The 23,303-nt window shown below is 57.3% G+C and overlaps 1 protein-coding gene across 4 annotated transcripts in view; it reads right to left on the reverse strand.

The window, feature by feature from the left end:
- Positions 1-1,483: 1,483 nt before the first annotated feature.
- Positions 1,484-23,303, reverse strand: part of ANKRD52 (ankyrin repeat domain 52) — a 28,181-nt gene continuing 6,361 nt past the window's right edge. Inside the window, exons 4-29 of one of the 4 annotated variants that reach the window (XR_008819001.1) lie at positions 21,975-22,045; positions 20,035-20,235; positions 19,805-19,892; positions 19,506-19,648; positions 19,124-19,336; positions 18,941-19,019; positions 18,224-18,338; positions 18,053-18,135; positions 17,847-17,964; positions 16,864-16,932; positions 16,413-16,553; positions 16,139-16,216; positions 15,711-15,822; positions 14,972-15,043; positions 14,216-14,417; positions 13,702-13,789; positions 13,460-13,577; positions 12,996-13,215; positions 12,275-12,362; positions 11,354-11,437; positions 11,021-11,166; positions 10,736-10,818; positions 10,173-10,255; positions 9,882-9,973; positions 3,510-9,256; positions 1,484-2,781 (exon numbers count right to left, since the gene is read on the reverse strand). Coding sequence is in view for 3 of the 4 variants with exons in the window: in XM_056321935.1 (XP_056177910.1) it covers positions 9,012-9,256; positions 9,882-9,973; positions 10,173-10,255; positions 10,736-10,818; positions 11,021-11,166; positions 11,354-11,437; positions 12,275-12,362; positions 12,996-13,215; positions 13,460-13,577; positions 13,702-13,789; positions 14,216-14,417; positions 14,972-15,043; positions 15,711-15,822; positions 16,139-16,216; positions 16,413-16,553; positions 16,864-16,932; positions 17,847-17,964; positions 18,053-18,135; positions 18,224-18,338; positions 18,941-19,019; positions 19,124-19,336; positions 19,506-19,648; positions 19,805-19,892; positions 20,035-20,235; positions 21,975-22,045 (3,032 nt within the window). In the remaining variant the exon portion in view is untranslated. Of the gene's footprint in view, positions 9,257-9,881; positions 9,974-10,172; positions 10,256-10,735; positions 10,819-11,020; positions 11,167-11,353; positions 11,438-12,274; positions 12,363-12,995; positions 13,216-13,459; positions 13,578-13,701; positions 13,790-14,215; positions 14,418-14,971; positions 15,044-15,710; positions 15,823-16,138; positions 16,217-16,412; positions 16,554-16,863; positions 16,933-17,846; positions 17,965-18,052; positions 18,136-18,219; positions 18,339-18,940; positions 19,020-19,123; positions 19,337-19,505; positions 19,649-19,804; positions 19,893-20,034; positions 20,236-21,974; positions 22,046-23,303 lie in introns of those variants that run through there. The other 3 variants (XM_056321935.1, XM_056321936.1, XM_056321937.1) reach the window with 3 other exon arrangements.

The raw sequence follows: 23,303 nt of genomic DNA on the forward strand, positions 1-23,303 counted from the left end.
TTCGGAGGAGACGGAGCAGCTGCTACCCAGGGACACGCGGGTGATGCTAAGCGTGCGGGGCTGGCACGGGCACCGAGCCGGGGGGGGGGGGGGGGGCTGGGGGGTGAGGGGCTCACCTGGGGCCACTCTCCCCCTCGACCCCCACCTTGCCGTGCCGGGAGAAGGGGGCTTGCCTGGTACGGGTAGAGCCCGGTGGCTCCTGCCCTCGCTGCGTGCGCCACAGCCGTGCTCCAGCGCCGTGAGGTGGGAAAGGATTTCCCCAGCCCCGCGCCCCAGCCCCGCTATTGCCAGAGGTAGGTGTGAACAGTGCAGAGAAAACGCAAATTCAAGCAGCTCTTCGTTATCTAACACCCCACAAATGAGCCCGAAGAGGCTCCGCCATCCCGCCCTGGCTCTTCCCACGGCACAGAGCTCCTCTCTGGACGCAGCTGGCCAGCCTGGCACGGGGCGGATGGGGGGATCGGTGCCCCCCATCCCTAGGGTCTCTCGCACCGGGGCACCCCTGAAGCGCAGGGGCTCGGGGTGCCCAGAGCAGACGGAGCTGGGAGAGGAACCAGCTCAGGTCCTCTCCCCTGGGAACGTCGCACTCTGCCCCCTCCAAAGGTCTGAAACAGCCCAAAATCCAGCACCAGGGACCGAAGCGTCCAAGGCGCCGGCAGCGCCCCGGGGTGCAGCCGAGGGGACGAGCGAATGTCCCTGCTGCTCCCCGGCCTGTGGTGACTGAGGGTGGGCTTCAGTCCCCACAAGGGCAGCCAGGTGCCGATTGCTTCGGGGATGCCCGAGGAGCGGCTCTGCCAAGCGCCAGCGCCCGCTTCCCGCGTTTGGCTCATCCACAGCCGGACACGGAGATGCCCCAAGACCCCTCCTGACACCCACCGCACTGGACACCCACGAGGGACGAGCGACGGGCAGAGGACCCACCGCTGCCTCCCCAGAGCAGCCGGAGGGCATCAAAACATGGTCCGGGAGGGATGTAACAGGCGTCAAACATGGACCAGCTGGTGGGACCAGCCGAAAGGCTGCGGGTCGCCCGGTGCGAGACCCGGCTGCAGGGGGCCGGGGGTCCGAGCCCTCCGCTACCAGCCTGTGCTCCCCTGCTGCGGGACGGGTGCGAAACGAAGCAAATCTCCGTAAAACTCCCTTCCATACTTATCAAGGAGGAAAAAGGAAGGGAAGAACTGACCGAATGACTTGAAAAGGACTTTTTGCAAGGGGTCTTGGAGGGCTCTGAAATCCTTAGAGCTACGGGGGTGCCGGCTGAGAGGGAGCAGGCGCACGCACAGGGGTACACGGAGCCACACTCCGGACCCTGGAGAGGTCTCGGAACGCCGGGATCCAGGGGGTCTCCAACCGGCAGCACTGGATCCCCCCGGCACACACATGCTATTTAACGGCCAGCCCTGCCCAGACACCAACTCACGTGAAATCCCAGCCCACGGTGGGATCCAGCCCGATGCCCTGCCGCGTTTAATGACGTTTGCTGGACACAAAGAGCGGGGAAGTGTCGGGAAGCTCCCCCGCCACAGGCCAGGCAGCTCCCTGCCCAGTCCCTGCTCCGTCGCGCTGGGATGCGGTGGGAGCTCCTGGCTCTCACCACTGGGAACGGGAGCCTCGTTGGGTTTGGGGCGTGCAGGAGAGGGAACGCAGGCTGGCAGGAGAAACAGAGGGCTCAAACTAGAAATCCCAGTCAGCCGGGGGGGGAGAGGGACTGGCACGGAACAATTTCAGTGCAATTTTCAAGCCTGCGCTGCCGAGGTCGCTTCGGGACGTGTGTGCCCACCAGCTGCAGCGGAGCACGGCCGCCGTGGGATGCCGGCCCAGGGGGACAAGCAAGGATGTGACCCTGGGAAGGACCCGCCTGCCAGGCTGGAATTCAGGCTCCATCCCCTCGCCAAACCAGCTGGGCCCCAGGTTTTGCCCTGAGCCCCCCTCTGCCCACCCCACCTCCCCTCCGCTGAGCCCCACGCTGGTAAGGGCCAAGGGAACCGTGACAGGGCACGCGAGAAGTTTCTGGGACACAGAAGGACAAGGACCGGCTCTGAGCACCATTCCACTCGCAGCCACAGCCAGCCCCTGCACAGCACCCCCCCAGCCCCTGCACAGCACCCCCCCAGCCCTGCTCCGGCACGCGACGGGGGATGCTGAAGAATGCAACCGTTCTGGTTGGTACCTTCAAGCAGGAAAAACATTCTCAAGTCCCACGCTCAGGACCGGCTCTGGTTTTGTCTTAACACACACCCCCCCCCCGAGCTCCCTGCACCGTAGCTCCCAGCCTGTCGGGACCCTCGCAGCCACCACCAGCCTGCGCCACCTTTTGCTTTTGGTCACCCCCACCCTCCCCAGGTTTCTTGCAGGCAGGAGCGGGGCAGCGTGCCCCCTCCACACCCCCTACCTCCTACACTGGCCACATTTCACATAGTGCAAAATTCAGGAACGGGATGCTGCCAGCATCCAGCTGCCCCAGTGGTGCCCACCCGCCCCATCCTGCGGCGAGGCTGGGACCCCTCCGCTGGGACCCCTCCACCAGCCACCGCGTTTCAGCTGACTCGGACTAACCAGACCGGCGGCTCCATCTCCACGTCCTTTGGCTCTCGCGGCGAGGACGCCAGCAGCAGGTCTGCGGGCGGACGGGCAGTGCCGGCCACGGGCAGGCAGAGCAGCACGGTGAGGACCTGCAGCACCCCGGCGCTCCCAGGACCGACGACAAGCCCTGGAGACCAAGTGCAGAGCACCACAGAAATGGCAGTTTTGGTCAAACCGAGAGGAATTCGCTCCCTACGGCTTCAGGAAAAAAAGAAAAAAAATATGAAAAGGACAGGAGGAAGGACCCGGCCCTCGAGGCAGCCGCCCACCCTCTGCAGCTACAGGAGAAACCCCAGCAGCACCGAGAGCTTTGGGATGCACAAGACGCTCGGCATCCTGGATCTCCAAAACATCACACCCACGGCCATGCACCGCGGCTCTTCCATGCATTGAACTTTATTATTTTCAAGTTGATGAACAATATCGATACGACTGGGTCGAGTAAGGCTATTTTTCCTCTTTTTTTTTTTTTTGTTTGTTTTTTTTTGTTTGTTTTTTTTGTTTTTCCCCCTCCACCTCCCCTGCGCGGGAAGCTCAGACAATGGCCAGACACACGAACCCGCACATGAACCGCTTGCACACACACGCACGCCAGAACACCGAGACACAGAAGAGGAAAAGTCATTTATACCTGACTGCTGATGAGGTCTGTCCTATCTTATTCAAAGAAATGTTTATGTGCATAATATACAGAGGTGCAGCATTTACACATAGGATATTGTAAAGACACAGAGCTTGCTACAGATGCCTTCGAATCCTTAGGGATGCATCCCCCCTTCCCCGCCCTGCCCCTCGGGGGCTCCCACTCCATCCCGTTCCAGCCTCATCCGCGCAGATTTTAGTTGAACTAAAAAGCCACGATGCAAAGAGCCCCTGCTCCCCCTCGGCGAGCTCCCGGCAGCTCCCTCGCCTCGTGTATACGTTACCCTCCGCCTCCCCGCTCCGAAGCTCCTGCCGATGCTTCGGCCAAGTCTCAGCTTTGTTGGGTTTTTTGGGTTTTTTTCGGTTTTTGTTTTTTGTTTTTTTTTTGTTGTTTGTTTTGCTTTTTTTTCCTCTTTTCAAGTGCACCCAGCACTGCTGAGCCCAGAAAAAATTCAGCCAGGAGAAGAGGTTTGAACAGCTTCCTCGCGTCCTTGGAGAAAAACAAACAAAAACAACGAAAAGGAGGGGAAAAAAGGAAAGAAAAAGAAGAAAAACAAAAAACCAAACCCCAAACCCAAACCAAAGAATCCGCATGTCCGTGCCAGTATCCTGGATGGAAGGGGTTGGTTTTTCCTTTGGTTTCTTACTGAAGGCAAAGGTGAGCGTGTGGGCTGGCAGCCTGCACGAGTCCCACCCCGACGGTCGCGCCTGGGGGGGACCCCTGAGGTCCCCCCCATTTGTGGTCCCTGCGGCAGGCGGGGGGACACGGGGAGCCTCGAGCCAAGGGAGCTCCCTGGGCCCATCCCCCTGCCCCACCAAACGACACAATAAAATCAAAAGAAAAAGATTGTTTCTGGGGTCTTTGCAGTTTTTTGTTCTTTGTTTTGGTTTTCCTCTTGTTTCTCACTCAGACCTGACCCCGCACACGCTGGGGGACCCCGGGGGACCTGCAGAATCACTGTCACACTCCAAGTGTTTCAAACAAACAGTAAAAACAAAAAAAAAAATAGTAAAAAAAAAAACAAAGCCAAGACCAACAAAACTCTGTTCCATATTTTTGGAGATTTTGCTTTGTTTTTAGTGCTACTTTTATATCTGCCGGATTCCAGCCCCAGGATGTGGTCGATGGGGGCTGGGGTGGGAGGGGGGTGTCTCATCTGCATCTCGCTTTTGGTCAAGGGAGCTCCATGCTCCGTCCAGGACAGGGATGGGGCAGAGGGGGAGAAGGGGATGGGGAAAAGGGGGAAACATTTTTCCTATAGAAAACCCCCAAAATTTCCAATTGCCTGCAGCTGGGGAACAGCGACAACAAAAGAAACACCAACCAGATTCTCATCCTCGTTAGGTTATTTTTGAATTTTCATTGAAGTGCCTGTCAAGAATAAAGCCAAGCCCGGCCTCCCCGGGCTGCCCTCCGCAAGGACGTTACATTCAGTGTTTGTCAGCAGTTTATATGGCTCAGCGGGGCCGCAGGGCTGGCAGCCCCTTTCTCTCGCAATGGCAGTGCAAATACACCTTTTGAGTTTTGAAATGTATTTGTGCTGTTGGTTTTCTTCTTTTTTTTTTTTTTTTTTTTTGTGTGGTTTTTTTTTTTTACTTCTCTCTCGAAAAACGCAACTTTCCCTTTGTTCATTCATTCCCTAGAAACAAACTTTTTAAAATCAAAAATGAAAAAAAAAATTAAAAAAAAAAAAAAAACCAAACCCAAAGACACTCTCTTATCCCTTCCGCTCTTGCTGCTCTCTAATCCCGTGGGATGCTAAAGGGAATCCAGACTCATGCTTTAACAAAAGTGCTTATTACTTGAAGCAAGTGCTTTGGACCAAGGGGGCGGAGAGAAACTTCCTTTTTTTGGGGGGCAGCGGAGGGGGATGGGTGATCCGGTGCCTGCGTCTTCAAAACCAAGAGGTTGAAGTATCGGGGTGGGGGGGTGGGGGGAAGCCAAAAAAGTCGCTGCTTGGTGAAAGCTACACCAAATGGATGCCGGGCGCCGGCAGAACGCTAAGCGGGAATGGTCCAACTTTGGCATCAAGGTCCATGGGAAGGAAGATTTGGGGGAGCCCCCAGCCGAGGGGTCGGGGGTGGGGTGGGGGCAGGGCAGCGGAAGTTTCCCTCCATCCCTCTTTACAATGCACTAGGGAAACCATCACAAATCTCGTTTAGCAAAATAATGCATTATTACCAAACACTTCGATTATTACTTAAATTGTCAAGCTGTGCTGTCAAATGTATACAATACAGCGTTAAAGGAGAACAAGACTGGGACCCGCAAGGAAACTGGCCGCACGTCCCCCCTTCCCCCCCTCCCCCCCCCCCCCCCCATGTTTCCTCCCATGTGCTCCCAAGGCTACGGATGCGCTGCTGAAACCTCGTTTCCCTCCATCATTATTATTATTATTATCATTATTATTATTATTTTTAATAAGACACAAGGGGAGGGGAGAAAAAGATCCTCGCTAAGAGCAAAGAACGCGCGTAGATAAAGCATGGTGCCGCAGAGAAGAAATGGAGAAGCCCTTACAGAGATCACATTGATTGTCTCGTCATAGTTTTCGTCGTCATGTTGAGCGGAAGGTAACACGTCGTAGCACAGAAACAAGGCCAAAAGAGAGATCAGTATTCTTCTCTAAACCAAGAAACTGAAAACCACAATAATAGTCCAAAAAATAAGGGGGGGGGGGGGAGGTGAAGGAAAAGCAGCATTCTCCATGTGCTCTAAGGAACGCTCTCACCCTGGCTACAGGAAAAAGCTGTGTTCAAGTGAAACGGTGCTGGAGTCCCATCCCCCACCGGCGATGCTAAAGCCGCCCGGCATCGAGGACCAGGGCAGGAGGGGCACAGCCACGTCCCTCCGGCAGCGGGTGCAGCGTGGGATGGTCCAGCTCTGCCGGTGCCTCCCAGCTTTTCCCAGCTGACGCCGGGAGAGCCGGAGCATCGCTCAAGAGGATGGAGCTGTCACGGCCCCCGGGTCTGCCCCGCTGTGAACCCGTCCCCATCCCGGGGAATCGTCACCCGCGCCAGGGCCGGTGGCAGCTCAGCCCCTCCGTGTGCCTGAAAAAGTACTTTAGCCCTTGAAGACGACAGCTCAGGACTTTGGACCCATTTTCCTGCCCTGCAGTGAGGGTGAGGGCCAGCAGCGAGAAGAGATAAAGTGATGCCTAAATTCCTCCCAGAAAGGGAAAGAGCTGCAAGAGGCAAGTGCGGACTTGACAGCAATGTAAACAAGTCTCTTTTTCCAGTTCTCCTCTGTAGAATACTGAAAAGGATCTTCAAAAAGGATCTTTTTATTCAAGTTTCGTGAGTTTATTCTGGTTCCGAACTGAGGTATTCGGTGCAGAAAGGTTAACACTTTCTTTCAAGCTAGAGGGTTGGGGGGGAGCGGGGAGGGGGAGATGCGGTCAGCCAGGGACACGATCCTCCACTGGCACCGAAGGAGGGGACCCACTGGCCCAACAAGCCGTTGCCACCACCTTGCAGAGAGCGGGGTGGAGCGGGGCTCGCGGTCTGGAACGGGAAAATCCCTCCGGAGCAGCCAGAGGAGTCTTGCCCGTCAGAAGCACCCCGGACCCCAGCACGCAGGGAGCGGAGCCCTCCAGGGACCAGGCTGAGCATCCCTCCTGCTCCGAGATCTTGCCAAGGGCAAATTTCTCAAGTGCTTTGCTGAACGAAGTGCGGGTGGGCAACGGGCCGGGGGGACCGAGCTCCGCCGGCAGCTGGTGCAGAGCGAGAGCAACGAGAAGCCCCCGAGCCCGCTCCCCTCTGGGAATAACTCCTACGTGAAACATGAAGAAAATGTGCTTATCACCCAAAGGCCAAGACTGAAACTTCATTATTTGGTTCTAAAAGTTTGGCTTTGGTAAAAGAAAGAAACAGTGCGAGGGGACGCTCCCTGCGGGCTGCCAGCAGCACCCTCACCCACCGGGAGCCTCCACTGGGAACGGCCGGCTCCAGTGCCCGCTCCACACCACAACCTAAACCCGACAAACACTGCGCTAACAGGAGCCACCTTCATTTAGAAACTATTTAAAAAAAAAAAAAAAAAACCCAAAACAAGAAGAAAAAAAGACGTAATACCTTATTTTGGTTACGGAAATGCTTTTTCTCTCTGAAGCGCTGGGCAGAAGAGCCGCAGCGCAAGGCTCGTGCCGTCCCGTCGCAGTCTCACCGGCAAAGAGGAGGCGAGCGGCCACCAAGGACTCGGTGGGGAGAAAGGGATCCTTTTCTCCCTGCTCCCATCCCAGTGGGATCACGCTGGGATGCCCCCAGGGGTGGCGACGGGGCAGGAGCCCCAGCCCTGCGCTCCTGGCTTTCGGCAAGGCTGCGGAGGGAGAGGAGGTCGGGGGAGAAGATGGTTCCCGAAATGCTTGTTGCCCTGTCAGCCCGTTCTCGTTCTCTGCATCCCAGTCTTTGGCTTTGAACAGACTCGTGATATGGAGAAAGAGTATTGTTTTTTTGCACACGATACTGTTACAGTAATTCAGAAGGAAAAAAACAAACCCAAAAACCAATGGAAAAAAAACAAACCCAAAAAAAACAAACAGTGCAACGTTCTCGACTGCTTCAAACCTGCATTATAAATATGATTTCTAAAATTAAAAAAAGAAAACCCGAAACAAAAAACAATGATCCCACATACACGCACGCTAATAAACCTGCCAAGATGCTGCATTAGAAAAATAAACACAGACTTACTCAGGGTTGTGAATAAGGACTTTGAAGTGCATTTTTTTCCTTATTAAAAGGCTAAAACTTTCAGAATTTTTTTTATGGTTTTTGTTGTTTTTTTAAAGGTAAATGCTCGTTTCTTTATAAATAACTTTTTTTTTTTTTTTAAAAAAAGCAACACTGACTCTCGCATGGAAACAGCCACGCAAAACAGAGAACGAAAATTCAAAAAAGAATAATTTCTTAGGATCCGACATTTTGCCAAGGAAAAAAAAAAAAAAAAACAACCAACCAACAGAATCCCTAAAGTGCCTGGTGTGGGGAGGGAGGCTCCAGCAGCGCATCCGCAGCCAGCCGACCGCGGGGTTGGGCAGCAGCACCCGTTTTTGCATATAAATGACAGCTGCCAAAAGGATATTTTAGTGTCCCAGGTACAGTAGATCTTGATTCAAGTGTTTGTATTGGAATCGAAGGATGAGCGTGAGAAAAAAAGTGATTGCAAGAGAGGAGCAGTTACAGTGGCACTTGGCCAGGAGCTAACACCCACCCCAGCGCCTGCAAGACCAGCCAATTCCCAAAGACTCCCACCCCCCCCCATCCCACCAAGAGTTCAGGCTTCCCCATCCCAGCCGGAGGGAGCGGGGGGCTCGGGGCAGCCCTGGGGGGCAGCCCCCAGGCAAGGCAGGGCAGGAGGCTGGCACAGGGCGTTGGGAAATGCCAGAATTGATTTCAACCCTCCCTGAAAGCTCTGGGCCGGGGGGTGGGGTGGGGAACCCCTTTCCATCTGCGGGCCAGTGGATGGTGGTACCCGCCTCGGCTGGGCAAAGCCCTAATCCCACAGCATCCCTCTCCTGCCCTGCCGTCAGAGGGGTGCGAGCACACGCTGACGGGGAGAGGGCCGAGAAAGGGCAGGGGACGGGAACGGCACTGCCAGCTGCTCGTTAAACCAATTAACAGCTTTGACACCACGCTGGCAATCCAGCGAGAAGAGGAAGCTCTGAACTCTTGGTCTACCCGGCCACGCTAGAAGGCCTGCCCAGTCTTGTTCTCCTTTAAAGTGCCCTATATTTATAGAATTTCTAAATAAATATAATAAGATATTAGGTCACCCATAGTTTAAGCTACTCCGAGTAACAGCCGTCCAAGCCGATGGCATTGTGCCGGTCCTTGCTGTAGGGGCAGGTGCTGCCGTTGGGCAGAGCCCCGCAGGCGGCGGTTTTGGCTGCAATGCCGCAGTTCTTGAGGAGGTTGAAGCTGAAAGAGCTGATGGCGTCTTTAGGTGGGAAAGGCTTCATGGTGGAGAGGATAAGTGCCAGGCAGTCGGCAACGTCCTTGTTGGGGGCGCATGCCAAGGCTGGGGTATGACCTAGAAGAAATCCAGGGGTGAGGGATCGCCCCGGGTGGGCGCCTTCCCCGGGGAACGCTTCGGTCGGGGCGTTTTTCCCCCCTGCGTTATATTTCTCTATCTCAAAAGACCCCGCTTCTGGGCACCGGCAATCGCAGCAACTGCTTTGAAGTGTGCCAGGATCAGTAGGAGATGAATAAAAAGGGGCTGAGAAGCCCTGGCAGCATGGCAGACACGACGGTTTTCCACAACTTAAAGGTATTCCAGCAGAGCAAGAACCACTGGGAGAAAAAGCTTCTGGCCACAACAACCAGTTTCTGCCAACTTGCGAGTGAGTCAACAGCTTATTGCTGGCTCAGGCTGGGCAGGTTTTGTGCCTGGCAGGAGAGGCAGCCAGCCACCAGAAGATGCACGGGGGGGGGTGGGGTGGGTAAAAAAACAAATTTCAAACACCTGCGGGACCTGGAAATGCTTTTGCGGGGTGCTAACGTCCTCGCCCAGGCTGTTTCTGCGATGCCACAAGCTGCTCAGCTGGGGAGGATGCAGAAATCCTTCCACCCTGGCTGAGCGCTTCTTCCCCAGGCAGCCCCCGGCCCACAGGGACATCACACCGACCCCCCCCGGGGTACCCGCGAGGAAGACGCACCTTCTTCATCCACAGCCAGCACAGTGGCACCTCTGCTGAGCAGGGCCTGGACGACGGAGGCCAGCCCGTTCCGAGCTGCGATGTGGAGCGGCCTGGGGAGGAGGGAAAGGTGGCGTGAACCCAGCGGCAGAGCTTCCCTCTCCCCCCCGGCCCCTTTAACACCTTGGGCTACAACAAGGGGCTCGCAGGGAGCAAGCGCAGAGCTCCCACCACCGTCCTACCACCAGCGCATCACCCCCGCCCAGTAAAGCCCTGGTTTTCCCCACTGGCACCAGCTGTCCAAATACTCACATCTGCAGAGCACTGTTACTTGCATTGATAAGGCCAAGGTCTTGGGTTTCCCCCAGGATCAACAAGGCACACTTTTCATGGCCCTGGAAAGGAGACCGGACTGTTTATAGCACAGGAGGAGGAAGGTGGGGGCGGTGGAGGGGACCTGGTGCTGTCTCCGAGTGGAACGTGATTCCCTGGGATACAGAAACGTTCCCTAAACCCAACCTTTACAACGATTCACCACTTTGGCGGGGCCTAAGACAAGCTGCTGTCCCCTCCATCATCTCCTCCTCTGCATGGATGCACTGCCCAAAGCCTCCTGCTCCCACCGCACCCCCCAGCTCAGAGAGGGGGTCCCCAGGAAAAATACACGATGGGTCTGGGCTACAACCCAAGCTGCTCGAAACTGTATCAGCAGCATCTGCGCAGGTCAAGACAGGTAAGCAGGCAGGCAGAGCAAGCCCAGGGCCGTCACCTCTGCTCTGGCGGGGCAGGAGTGGGCGGACAACCCGTCTCATTAAGGTGCCGAGGCTGAAGGTGATGGTGAGTGCAAGCACGGCTGCGAGGGGCCATCTCCCTACCTTGCTGCAGGCCAGGTGAAGAGCTGTGTTCTTGTTGACATCCAGCACAGTTATATTTGCTTTTGCTTGGTACAGCAGGAACTCTGAAACGAGGAGGGAAGACAGCTGCTGTTGAGAAGCAGCACAGAGCGCGGCGCAGCGTGGGGCAGCAGCCACGGGCCGAGGGGGCAGGAGTGGGGGCAGCTGTCCCAGCGCGCCGTGAGGAGGGGGACAGCCCGGCTCCCAGAGGACCCGCTGACGGAGGAGGCACAGGGAGGCTCACACCCCGTACTGGGGAATGCGTACCGACTGCTGCAGTGTGCCCGTTCTCAGAAGCCATCATGAGGGGGGTCCTCCCCAGCTTGTCGGTCATGTCCACCTCGGCTTGGTGGCGCAGGAGCAGCTGTAAACCGTGGATGTTGTCTGCAAAGGCAGCAGCGTGAAGGGGTGTCCTGGGAAGGCGAGAGAGCTGGTGAAGAGGAGGGCACAGCACCCACCCCAGCAAGACTGCCCAGGCCTACAGCATGTTTGGGGACGTCAGGGTCCCTTCGTGCCATGTGGAGATTACGGCGGGAGTCACAGCCACCACCCAGCGGCACCAGGGAGTGGGTGACAAGAGAGGGACGAGTCTGCACTCACCTTCCTTTGGCATCTCTGCTATTAACAATCTTGGCACCTAATGCTTCCACCAGCATTTCAGCAGTGCCGTCCTGGTTGTTAATTCTGCGGTGAGGATGAGAAGAGAAGTTAAAACAAGACCAAGCGGCATGAGCACGTCTGCAGTGGGAGTGAGCAGCGCGCTCCTGGGGCTCAGACGCCAACAGCAGCTGGAGTTGTTTAGGGTAAAACACCCCTTTACCCTTCACATTAATCAGGGAAACGCAGCACCATGCCAGACAACAGCCTTGCCCATCCCTCTGCTGCGAGGGGTGCCAAGGATGCACCAAGCCCACCCCAGGCGGAAGGTGGCAATGCCTCCACCTTCCTCATCCCCCCACAGCTGCCGAGGACAGCACACTCCTTCCTCTGCTGGCGTGCAGAGCCAAGGAACGACCGAGGTCAGCCCCAAACCCCTCCGCGCCCGGTGGGACCCCAGGGATCACGCTCACGCTGCCCCAGACACCTCTGAGGAAGGCGGCTGGGAACAACACGGAGCCCTTCTCCCGCCAGAGCCTCATGGCAGGAGATTTCCTGAGATGCTCCACAACCAATGAGCAGAAATGAGCCAGCCAAGAGGGCCAGCAAGGGCTGAGCCACCAGCCCTTGGCAGCTCCATGGAGCTGAAGGCCTCCTGGCGTGGGAGGCCGGTACCCAACAGCCCTGGCTTTGCGGCACGCAGCCAACGAGACAGCCGCTTCCCAGCTCCCCCAGGACCTCCAGCAGTCCAGCCACCACCTCCCTGCCACGTGGGAGCTGGGATGAGCAGGTGGTACCACCCTGAGGGGCTGCTGGAGCCCTCCGCAAGAAGGGCAGGGTTAGGAGCTCCTCCACGCAGAGTGTCCCCTCTCCCACATCACCGGGGCTGGGAGGAACCCAGGGCAGGTCCCAGGCGCCACTTACACTGCACAGTGCAATGGAGTAAAGGGGTTTCCTTCTAGGTATGCAAACGGATTGTGTTCAAGTAACAATTCAAGACAATCTTCGTGCCCTGTAAGAAGAGAGGGACAGAAATACAGTACCTGGCATGCGGTCCCTCACCTGTGACAGAGCAAGAAGGGACTGAAGGCCCCTCTGGTTCTCCCCCTGTCCAGAGCTGGAGGCCCCAGAGGTCGCACAGGGCCCACGACACCCAAGTGCCCACACAAACCCACCCCCCAGCACAGAGGCAGCGGGTTTGTTTCCCCTCTGGCAGCAAAGCTGCTGCATTTCAGGAGGTTTCTAATTCCACACCATCTCCTGAAGGACTTCACAGCCACATTGCTCGCTTCCCTTTGAAACACCGAGACATTCCTTCCCGTTGCTGTATCACCCTCTGCAGCCAGGGTGACGGCCAAGTAATCCTATAAATCCAGTCCTGGAGGAAGCAGCCTCACCTGTTCTAGAATAGCTGTTTTCATATTTCGTTCCTTTTTTAAGGAGCTTGGCAGGGGGAGAAAAACTCCCTGCCTCCCTCCCTCCCAGATTTTTGCCATCCCTTTCCATCAGTCTGTATTCACTGCTGGGCTGATGACTCCCAGAGCAGCGGGGGACAGAGGGAAAACCTGGCTCTTCCTGGCTCCCTCCTCCCCATCAACAGCCAGAGCCGTGCAGAGGTGGGCAGGGGCCCAGCCCGGGTCCTTACCACTGTATGAAGCCCAGTGCATCGGTGAGTAACCGCTGTAGTCCACCACAGAGTCCAGAGGGTCAGTAGAGAGAGCTGCCTGCAGCAGGGTCCTCAGGATTTCTAAGTGCCCGCACGCCGACGCAAAGTGGATCGGGGTCCGGCCTTTGAAATCCCGACACAGAACGAAGGCATCGTGGTCCAGCAGGGCAGCCAGGCAGTCCTCACAGCCCGTCACAGCCTGTGGTCAGGAGGGAGGACCAGGAGGTCAGAGCTCACCTTCCAGTCACTTAGCAACAGAGCTACCCCCCTTCTTCCACAGCTTCCTTCTCAAATGCGGCATCTCAGGAAGGGAAAACGGGCTCTTTCACTGAGGACTCTTGCAACAAAAGAACCCCCCCCACTTATCCTCCAAGCAGCCTCCAGGCAGGAGGATGAGCAGACGCTGCAGGGCTCCAGGCCCCTGGTCCCAGGGATGCACTCACCCCTCGGTGCAGGGCGGTCCTCCCCCTCTTGTCCGCTGCGTCAGCTGTGGATCCCTTCTCCAGCAAGAGGTGGACACAGTCAACGTGGCCATTCATGATCGCCAGCATCAGCGGGGTTCTGAAAGGCAGCAGGGAGGGGAGTGGGTTTCAGGTCCTGCCCCCTCCCCCCTGCCCCAGCCACCCTGCAAGGGGCCGGACCCTGTGCCACACCGATCCCAAGGGAAACCACCAGGCAAACTCACTGGCCATGGATGTCCATGACGTCGGTGATGTCCGCCCGCTCCCCGCTGTCTATCAGGAGGTGCAGGGAATCGGTGTTCCCGTTGGCAGCTGGAGACGACGCAGGAGGAAAGGAGGAGTCACGCACACGTACAGACGGGTCCCCCCCCTTCCAGCCACTGCCGCAAAGCAAAGGAAGGGGCTCGTGGCCAGCAGCCAGGCACACGTGGCTGAGCGAGTTCGTTAGGAGGTTGCTAAGCTGCAGGGCTGACGAGCACGTGCACCGGCTGAGCGGAAGACACGTGTGTGTGCAGAAGCTGCTGGCACCTTCTCTCCCACTCGCTGCTGAGCCACTTGGACCCTCCGCTTCTGCTGGCACCATCCTGCCTCTTAAGCATCATCCTAAACCACAGCCCCTTCCCTCCTCCTGACCAGCAGCCGGGCGAGGGGGTGTCCTTGGCAGCGGTGGCACCAGCAGCTGGAAGGGCTCTGGGAACGCTCCCTCGCCACCCCCCAGCCCCGTCTGCCCTCCGTCACCTGCAGCATGGAGAGGGGTCCACTTCCTCTTCCTCTCTTTCACCAAAGCGGACGCACCGTGGCTGGTGAGCACCTCCACGCACTCCGTGGAGCCTCTCTCCGTGGCGAGGTACAGCGCCGTCCGCCCCTTGTGGTCCCGCACGTCGAGGTTCACGAGGGTTTCAGCAAGTGTCTTTAGGGCTTCACAGTGACCATTATAGGCCTGAGGACAAAGCAGACCCCGTTAAAGCGGTGTCTGGAGAGGCTGCATGCAGAAGCCCCCCTCCCAGCACAATTCCTGCCCCCTGGGTCCCAGAAGCCCCCCCCCCCCCAGCACAATTCCTGCCCCCTGGGTCCCAGAAGCCCCCCCCCCCCCCCCCCCCCCAGCACAATTCCTGTCCCCTGGGTCCCTCCAGCCGGAGGGGCTCGTGCCTGGCCATCGCCTCTCGTTGGCACTCAGGTCCCACGCAAAGCCCTCGCCCACTCCCACCCCTGCCCACGCTCTGACAAGGGAGATGGCTCCAAATAGCAGCAAACAGAAAGCTCTGGGAAGAGCAAGGAGTTTAACACACAAATCAAAGGGACTTTGACCATCAGCCCGTGGGGAAAGCTGCTCCCCAGACACCGGTGCCTTCCTCCTCTGCCCTGCTCAGCACCAACAGCTGCCGGGATGCAGCCCGCGCTGCCCAGGAGCAGGCACCTCTCCAGGACACAGCACGAAGCCTGCACGGAGTGAAGCGCCCTCCGCAACCCTGGGGTTGGGCCAGCCGTACTTACAGCTAAGTGCAAAGGGCTGACTGGAATGGTGCTTTCCACATCCTCCAGGCAGTTAAAAGACATTTCCAGGAGCTGCAACAGCAACAACAAAACCATAACTGACCCTGGACTCACGGAGGCTTTGACAGACACCCTGTCCACCAGCGGCGTTAGAAAACCTGCCCATCTGCTTCAGAACGATCTGAATTTCAGGATGGGACCTTCCTTAACCTGGCTTTGGGCCCTGCGTAGACAGTCACATCAGGTCCCTGCTGTCCTGAAGCGCCCCCCCCCTACTCACACGATGCGCACACTGCTGCAAGCTGGCCCTGTAACAGCGCAGGCATTGCAGACAGGGTTGCAAGGCATCTTCTGTACTGCAAGAACTCTTCCCTGGCACAGGTCTCCAGGCTTCCTTTTAAAATCCAAACCTTGCTCTGTTGCCAGGGGTTTACACAAGACATCCATACGTCCTCCTGTGCCAGGCAACAGCTCCTTCCTCTCAGACATCTCGCTCAGGCACAGGTCTTTCCTCCATGGTATTCCCAGCACAACGGCTCCCCAGGAATCCCCGTGCTTTTTCATCAAACCCATCTCCCTTCCTCCTGGACAAACCCTGACACAGCAGTGCCTACAACACGCACAGTCCTTTAGCCAGACCTGGACACCGTAAGGTCTGAGACGTTCCTTTAGGGGGGGCTTCCCCCCTTCCCCTACCAGCACGGAGGGGTTTCTCCAGCTGTTTCTCCAGCTCACTCACCAGTTCAAGGTTCTGCCTGTTGCCATACGCAGCTGCATAGTGGACAGCGGTATATCCCTGCTTGTCCCGGAGGGATGGGTCAGCACCATTATCCAGCAAGAACTCTAAACAACTGCAACGAGCAAGAGAAAGGGGATATTGCAGAGGCAGAGCTTTGCAGGGACACCCCCCACCCCCGATTTATCTCAGAGCAGATGCTGGGCTAATCCCCTCAAGACACCAAGCGCATGCAAAGCCCACTGGCAGCAAGGGCCAGGAAGCGACAGCCAGGTTTGCCTCCAGAATCGAATCAGCAGATGTTTCCTCCAAGGCATCACCGCTCAGTTCAGCGTAAGCAGCAGCCAGGTATTTCTAGCGAGTGCATGCAGGGGGCTGGGGAAGGGATAAGCAACAAACAACTGCCAGACGGGGCTGCAGCGCGGACTCACAAGAACGCCTCCTTCAGCCTGGACTCCTTCAGTGGCTCCTCATCAGTGTCATGGCTGTTTCCTGAATGAGTCTCTGCTCTGAAAGGTCAGAGACCCGCATCAGTTTGCTGATTACCCTCTCCTACCACGCTCCTCAAAGCGCTCCCCTCTTCAGGAACTGCTGAGCACCAGCTGCAGGGGCGGGGGGTGGGTTGGCCAGGGAACAGCAGAGCCCAGCAGTGTGCCATGGTCTCCAGCCCCAGCCGCAAGGAGCGCGCGCCACCGAGACACTCACCTCCTGTACGTGTCCGAAGCAGCAGCATAGTGTAAGGGGGTACAGCCTTTACAGTCAGCCTCGTTAATACTGGCTCCCGCTGTGACCAGCGTCACTGTACACTGATAGCTGCCGTTGGCAGCTGCGTAGTGCAGTGGAGTCCTGGGAAGGGGGAAAGGAGAAGGAAGCTGAGCCGTGCCGCCCGTCGCGGGCACGGAAACTCGCCTGGCAGCAAGGCAGGACGGAGGGAACCAGCCGTGCCCCCCCCCCGGCTCTGGCTCAAGGGTTTGGGTTTCTAAAGAGCCAGAGCTGGACCCCTTGGGGTGAAAGGGGGTGAAGGAAGCAGCTTGAGACACCAAATGCAGAAAGGTCTTAGGAATGGCCCAAACCAAACCAGGCTGAGCGCGCTCCGGCTGGTTTAGGGCTGGAGGAAATCACCCTTGCTCCCTTGCAAAGCCCGCAGCCCACCTACCTTCCGAATTTATCTCTCCTCCTCAAGTCAGCACCGCTGCTCAACAGCAAATTAAGACATTCAACATTCCTACAGGAGGTAGGGAGATGAGTTAGACACAGATCAGAAGAGACCACAGCAGGAATGCAAACTCCTCCTAGCTGCAGACAAGACAGCTATGCTTCTCACCTGCGCAGCCCGGACATTGCCGGAACTCGACTCAGTTTGTCACCACCGGGCAGCATAAGAGCCGCAGCCACGGCGGGACGCTGCGCACACAAAGCTCTTCCCTGCTCTCCAGTGAAATAACCCTTCAAGCTTCCTGCCTCACCAGCGCTACCCTGCACTACGCGGAGCTCTCAAACAACCAGGCAATTACAGAGAGACATTCGCCACGGCACTAGTGCAGCTGACGCACTGGATTTGCTGCTACAAAAAAAAAAAAAAATCGAAAAAAATCTAGGATTTCTGCCTCCTGCTCAGGCAGGGTAACAGCGCTGCGATGCCGAAGGACACCTCTCAAGCATCACACCAGTATAACAGAAATGAGGTCCTCCACGGGACGCAGCACCTCTGCTGGACTGCTGCAGCCGTGTTCACTCTCAGTGCCCCAGGTGAAATGAAACAAACAATACGAGGCATTCACAGGGCCAGCTAAATCCCTGCTGCTTCCAGGCACCAGCTCCTGAGCCCTGAACGAAGCCCCAGCCAAGGAAGCATTTTAGCCCCTCTTTAAAGAAGGGTGAACAGCCAAGGAGGGAGCAACCGGGACGAGTCACACGGTCAGCGGCAGAACAGGGCCAAAAAAGGTTTCCGTTTTCATTCCTGCTCTAAACACAGGTGTCTGCTCTCTCTCAGAACCAGGAACAGCACCCAAGGGTCCAGCTCCCAATCCTGACCAAAAGACTGCCTGTGCTGTAGCTCACACACAGAGAGGGGGGTTGCGGTTTGGGCTGGGGGCTTCCTGCACGCAGAGTGGGACCAGCGCCCCGTGCACGGCTCACCCTCCAGAAGCAGCAGCGTGGAGGCAAGTCCTCCCGAGGTTGTCAGGCGTGTTGATATCGAAGCCTGCAGACAGCACGTGCTCATTGCTCAGCGAGGAGACGATACTGTACAACTGACCTGGGTGGCCGGAGGGGCAGGGAGTCAGGGGCAAGCCCGGGGGTCACCCGACTGCCCCCACTGCAGGAGGGGCGGCTAAGCCACTCACCTGAGGAAAGTAGCTTACGACAACAGTCTGAAAATCCAAAGAGAACAGCTAAGTGCAGAGGGAACATGTCGTGGATCCCACGCCTGCCAGGAGAAGACAAGGGAGTCAGGATGGATCATTTCTGCATCCTCCAGCCCAGGGCAGGGAAAGAGAGGATGAGTCCTTCCTTACCTTGCAGTGTCAGCACCATTCGTCATCAAAGTACTAATTAGCAGCTCGTGGCCATATCTAGCAGCAACGTGGAGGGGGGTATTGCCGTATTTGTCAGCACAGTCAATCTCACTGCCTAGAAAGGAAAAGCCGAGCGCTTTGTCAGCGGGTCTCTGGGTTCTATCCCAAGCAGCCCAGGCTGTTCCCAGGGCTTCACCCCCATCTGGGGGACACAGCCGACAGCTCAAGTCCATTCAGCATCGTGCAGAAGGAGAACTGTACACTGCTCTCTGAGCTGAGATCCCACTTGTGTCCTGCAAGCCTGGGGCATTACATCTCTCCCCCTTCCCCCAGGAGGGGATGCTTTCAGCCACGGAGGTCTCTGGCTGAACCCCCGGCGTGTCTGCCAAGCCTACAGCCCTCTTACAAGAATATTGTCTTTCAGGTCGGACACGGCAGTGGGAATGTTCTCTGGCCACAGCTGCTCTGACCTGGCTGGAATGTCAGTCTCTTGGTCTACACCTCGCTGCCCTTGAGGGTACGCACACTCCCTGCCACCCCCCAAGCCACCCAGGGCCACCGGCAACAGCCCCAAGGGACCAGAGTGGATTTGAGTGATAATTGTAGAGCTCTTAAACCCCTCCCCGAGCAAACACGCGAGTTGGTCCTGGAGGCAGGTGCTCAGAAGCACAAGGAAACGGCTGGGATAAGGCAGGGCCGGAGGAAGAAGCCACTCACCGTTCTGAATGAGGATCTGTGAACGCGTGAACCGTCCATGAATGGCAGCCATGTGCAAAGGGCTCTTCCCTTCCTTACTCTGCAGAGAGCAGAAGCGACATCGCATCAGGCTTCCTACCACCCTCCCCGAGCCCTTGCCTGGGGCAGCAGATCCTCGCTCCCCCCATCCCAAAGCTGCCAGACCTGAAAGTTGACATCGGCCCCGTTGTTCACGAGGAGCTCTAGGCACAGGGCCCCATTGGTGGAGACGGCAGCAAAGTGCAGAGGGGTGAAGCCCTTCTCGTTAGGCTGATTGACATTGGCGCCGTAATTGACCAGCTCGTTGGCCACGGCATCTTGGCCCATGTAACAGGCAATGTGAAGTGCAGTGTTACCGAAGGAATTTGGTTCATCGATCTGTGGAAGCAACAAACCCCAGCAGATGTGGGGATTCAGGAAGAAGAAAACAAAAAGGCAGCCAAGAACCAGCCAAGGCTCCTGCCACCACCCAGCGCTCTCTCCTACCCCGGTCTCCAGACTGGCCCGTGCCCGAGCCCACCCTGTGCGCAGCCGCGGGGGTCTTTACCTCGACTCCCAGCCTCAGCAGGTGACGCACAACTTCGATCTGGCCGCTGGCTGCTGCAGTGTGCAGCAGGGTGTAGCCCTTCTTGTCCTTACACATCACATCAGCTCCCCGGGCCACCAGCAGCTTCAGAACTTCCAAATGCCCTGTCCGGGAGACAGCGGTAACAGCCAGGGGACCCCCGGAAATGGAGACCTGGGCACAGCGGCCTCTGGGGAGCCCCACCACCCTGCAAGGTGAATCCATAGGCAACAAGCAACGTGGGAGAAGAAACTGGACCGATGCCCGTGGGGAAAACCTACCCAGGAAAGCTGCCCAGTGGATGGGCTGGCGGTCCTTCTTGTCGCAAGTACTCAGGCTGGCCCCTTTGTTCAACAGCAGGTTCACCATCTAGGCAGGGAGAAGCGGTGAGAAGCAAGGCTGCCATCCCTCCCCGCTTGTGCGGGCAGAGGCGCCTTCGCCACCTGCGAAGCCCGGACCCAGGAAGGTGGATGCGCACGGGACCCCCTGCGCCCGAACCTGCCTGGCCTACCTCGAGGTGACCGCTGTGCACGGCATGGTGCAGCGCCGTGCGGCCCGTGCGGTCCGCGACATTGACAGTGCTCAGCAGGGGGATGATGGCCTCCACACACTTGGTGGCCCGGTTGGCAGCAGCGACGTGCAGAGGCGTTTGCCAATACTTGTCACGGGCATTGACATCTGCCGAGTGCTTCAGGAGGAGGTGAAGTGCCTTCTAGCAGGAGCAGAAGGAAGCAGAGCTCTAACCCAGCCGCTGGAGCACGCAGAAGCCCTCCAGCCAGGTGGGGAAAGCTGCATCTCAGGCCACCTCATGCTTTCAGCACTGCATGGAGCTGCCCAGATCCACCCCAGCCCACAGCCCCGAGAGCCAGGGCAGCCCTTGCGGCGCTGAACCTGCTCCGCACGCTCACAAGCATCGCTGCTCCCACTGTGTCAAAGGGAAGGACTCGCTCGCTTTCACCTCCCCAGCGAACCCCACCTTATGGCTGTGTTTCAGCAGTTATCACAGAGAAAGGGTGAGAGAGGTATAGACAGTGAGAGAGGCTCTAAGAAGGAGCAGGGAGAAGGAATCTTCCCTACACCAATCCTCCAGCCTTCACCTGGGCTGCTCCAGCTCCTTCCAGCTGGAGTTTGGTGCGTGGGACTCGAATAAGCCGGGCTCATCCCACCCGAGAACAACTGTGAAACGCGGCTGCACGGGGGGTACCGGCACGGGAGAAATACCTCCGAGCCACGGGATTTAACTCGGAGTGAGCGTTCTCATGACTCATGAGGTGCAAAGTGCCCGGGGGATGACAAATGTGACCCACTGACCTATATTTGATAATTATTTCCCCCTTTTGCTGGTAGAAGTTGTTTGCCGCAACCCCACCTTTTCCTCCCTACGGTTTACAGGCTGCCCACTTCCACGCAGCATCGGGGCAGCGCTTCCCAGCGACCCCAGCCCCACGGCTCACTGCTCCGCTCTTTTCTCCCGGGGCTAGCTGATACCCCTCCTGGCTGGGGGAAGCACGTGAAACAGCCAGGCAGTACGTAAACCCAACAATTCTAGAGAGCAGGCTCCGGGCAGGAAAAGCCGTGAAGTGCAGAGGCATTTCGGGAAGGCTCCTCTCAGGAGCTAGGCACGCAGGGCACTGGCACAGCCCCGTGCCAAGCACCCTGGGGAAGAACAGAATGAGGGAGGGGACTCTCCAGCACATCTGAGCTGAGGCAGAGAAGCAAAGGAGCGTTTTCCAATTCACAAGACAAGCAGCGCTTCAGACCTGACAGCAACACAGTCTCGACTCGCTGAGCTCCCCGTATTTTAGCGACCCACAGTAACCGTCCACACATGTTCGCAGCGAATGCCTTCAGCAGGGGTTTACACTAATGTGTTTCATCCCGTGTCTGCTGCTGATTAAGAGAATTCACGCAACCCGCCGATGTGTGGTAACTTGCCCTGCATGTCAGAGTCAGGGCTTCAGATCCCCTGGCTCCAACCAACATGACCACAGAGTTTCTTGCTCTCCAGCAACTCAAAACAGGACAAAGTGAAGTGGGATGAAGTTAAGCCCACAAAAGCTAAACGTCAGGAAATCTTTCCAACCAGATCTGTTGGAACTGGCTCCCGAGAGAAAGGGTGAGAGCCCCATCATCCCTCAAAGAAATGTAAACCTGGATTAGACGAAACCCTGGAGAAGGGGGAAAGGCGGGGAGGAGGATGCTGTGGGGAAAACCCACGTGCTAATTCCTGAAGGATGGAGGGAAAGGAACCAAGGGGATTTTTTTTCCAGCTCTCATATTCAGCCTCTGAATTACACATTCATTCCCTCTCCACTCTAACGGGACCACCCATCTCAGCCAAAACCAGGCACGAAGGAAAAGAGAAGCAGCACGGTCCCCTCCTCCCATTGGCACCCACCACCCCCACGCAAGGAGCAGACGGAGCCAGAGGGCACTTCAGCGGGAACCTACCTCGTTACGAGAAGCCGCAGCGCGGTGTAACGGGGTGAGCCAAACAGTGTCCTTTGCGTTAACATTAGCACCTGAGGAGGAACACAAGGAGGGGACACAGGGGGCAGAGAGGTGACTGGCCGCCCCTGCTCCAGAGCCCCAGGGCAGCTCTGCAGCCACCTCTGAGGCACCCAGCGGGCAAGTGTCGGTTCTGCTGCGAGAGAGGACCCCGCGCGGAGCTTTCGGTGGGACAGACCCTGGGAAGTGCAAGAGGAACAAGCTCTCCCTTGGGAGACTGTGCTGGTGCACTGCAAAGGACACGGCAAGGCACAGAGTAAAGAGAATGTGTCTCCCCGAGTGCCAGCTTCCCCACCGAGCCAAAAAAAACACAACAGAGACCCGGCAAGCAGTTCTGCTCCTTGCTTCGACACAAGGCCACCTGAGACAAAAAACCCAGAGCATTTAATGTTGGGAGCTGTGGTCACTGTGGGCTGCATCTCCATATTAGAAAGGAAAGACATGACCACCCCAGCACCATTGTGCTAGGCACTGAGGTCCCACAACCCCTGAAGCCCCTGCCTTTCTTTGCTGCTGAGAGCTCAACACCCAGGCATGAAAAAAAATCAACACAGGGCACGTAAGGGCATCCCATGCTCTGCAGACAACGCTGAACATCCCCAGTCCTGTTTGACAAGCCCTCAGCAAAGGATTTCCCCCAAGTCTCTCCTTGTCAGGGTCACGTAAGATCACGCCAGCCTCAGGGTTCCCCCACACCACCAGCAAGCAGCTGCAAAGCCCACAGTGCCCCAAGGCACTGCACTGGTGAACAGCAGACGAGAAGACTCCCCTGCCTGCACCACACGGACACAGGACCCAAACGCAGGGCTGAGCATCTCCAGAGGGAAACGAAGGGCAGCTTTACGCCAAGTAACACAAGCCAAAACTGAGCAAAATCCCCCGGTTTTTAGCAGAGCCCTCTCCAGGAGCAAGTGAAACTCTACTCCCTGGAGCATTCTGCCATTCAAGGCATCGCCGAGGCACGCATTCCCACAGCACCCTCCTCCAGTATCTCCTCCTACCACTGGACACCTTGCACACATCCCCCTCCTGGCTTGGTTTCCACCTCTGCTATTTCAGTTCCAAGACTCTTCTCTGTCTGAACAAACCTCTTAGGATTATGGCAACATTTCCTAATCTTCCCCTGGCTGCAACCCCACAGGCTTAAGCATGAACACACGGTTGCTTGGAGGGTGACCAAAGCCTATTGCTCGGCGCCCCTAAGGCCAGCAGAGATCAGAAAGACGCCCTAAAGGCAGCACCAGCAGTCGAGCCAAGCACCCTGAGCCTTGG

This window comes from Falco biarmicus, chromosome 19, assembly GCF_023638135.1.
Source record: "Falco biarmicus isolate bFalBia1 chromosome 19, bFalBia1.pri, whole genome shotgun sequence".
NCBI lineage: Eukaryota > Metazoa > Chordata > Aves > Falconiformes > Falconidae > Falco > Falco biarmicus.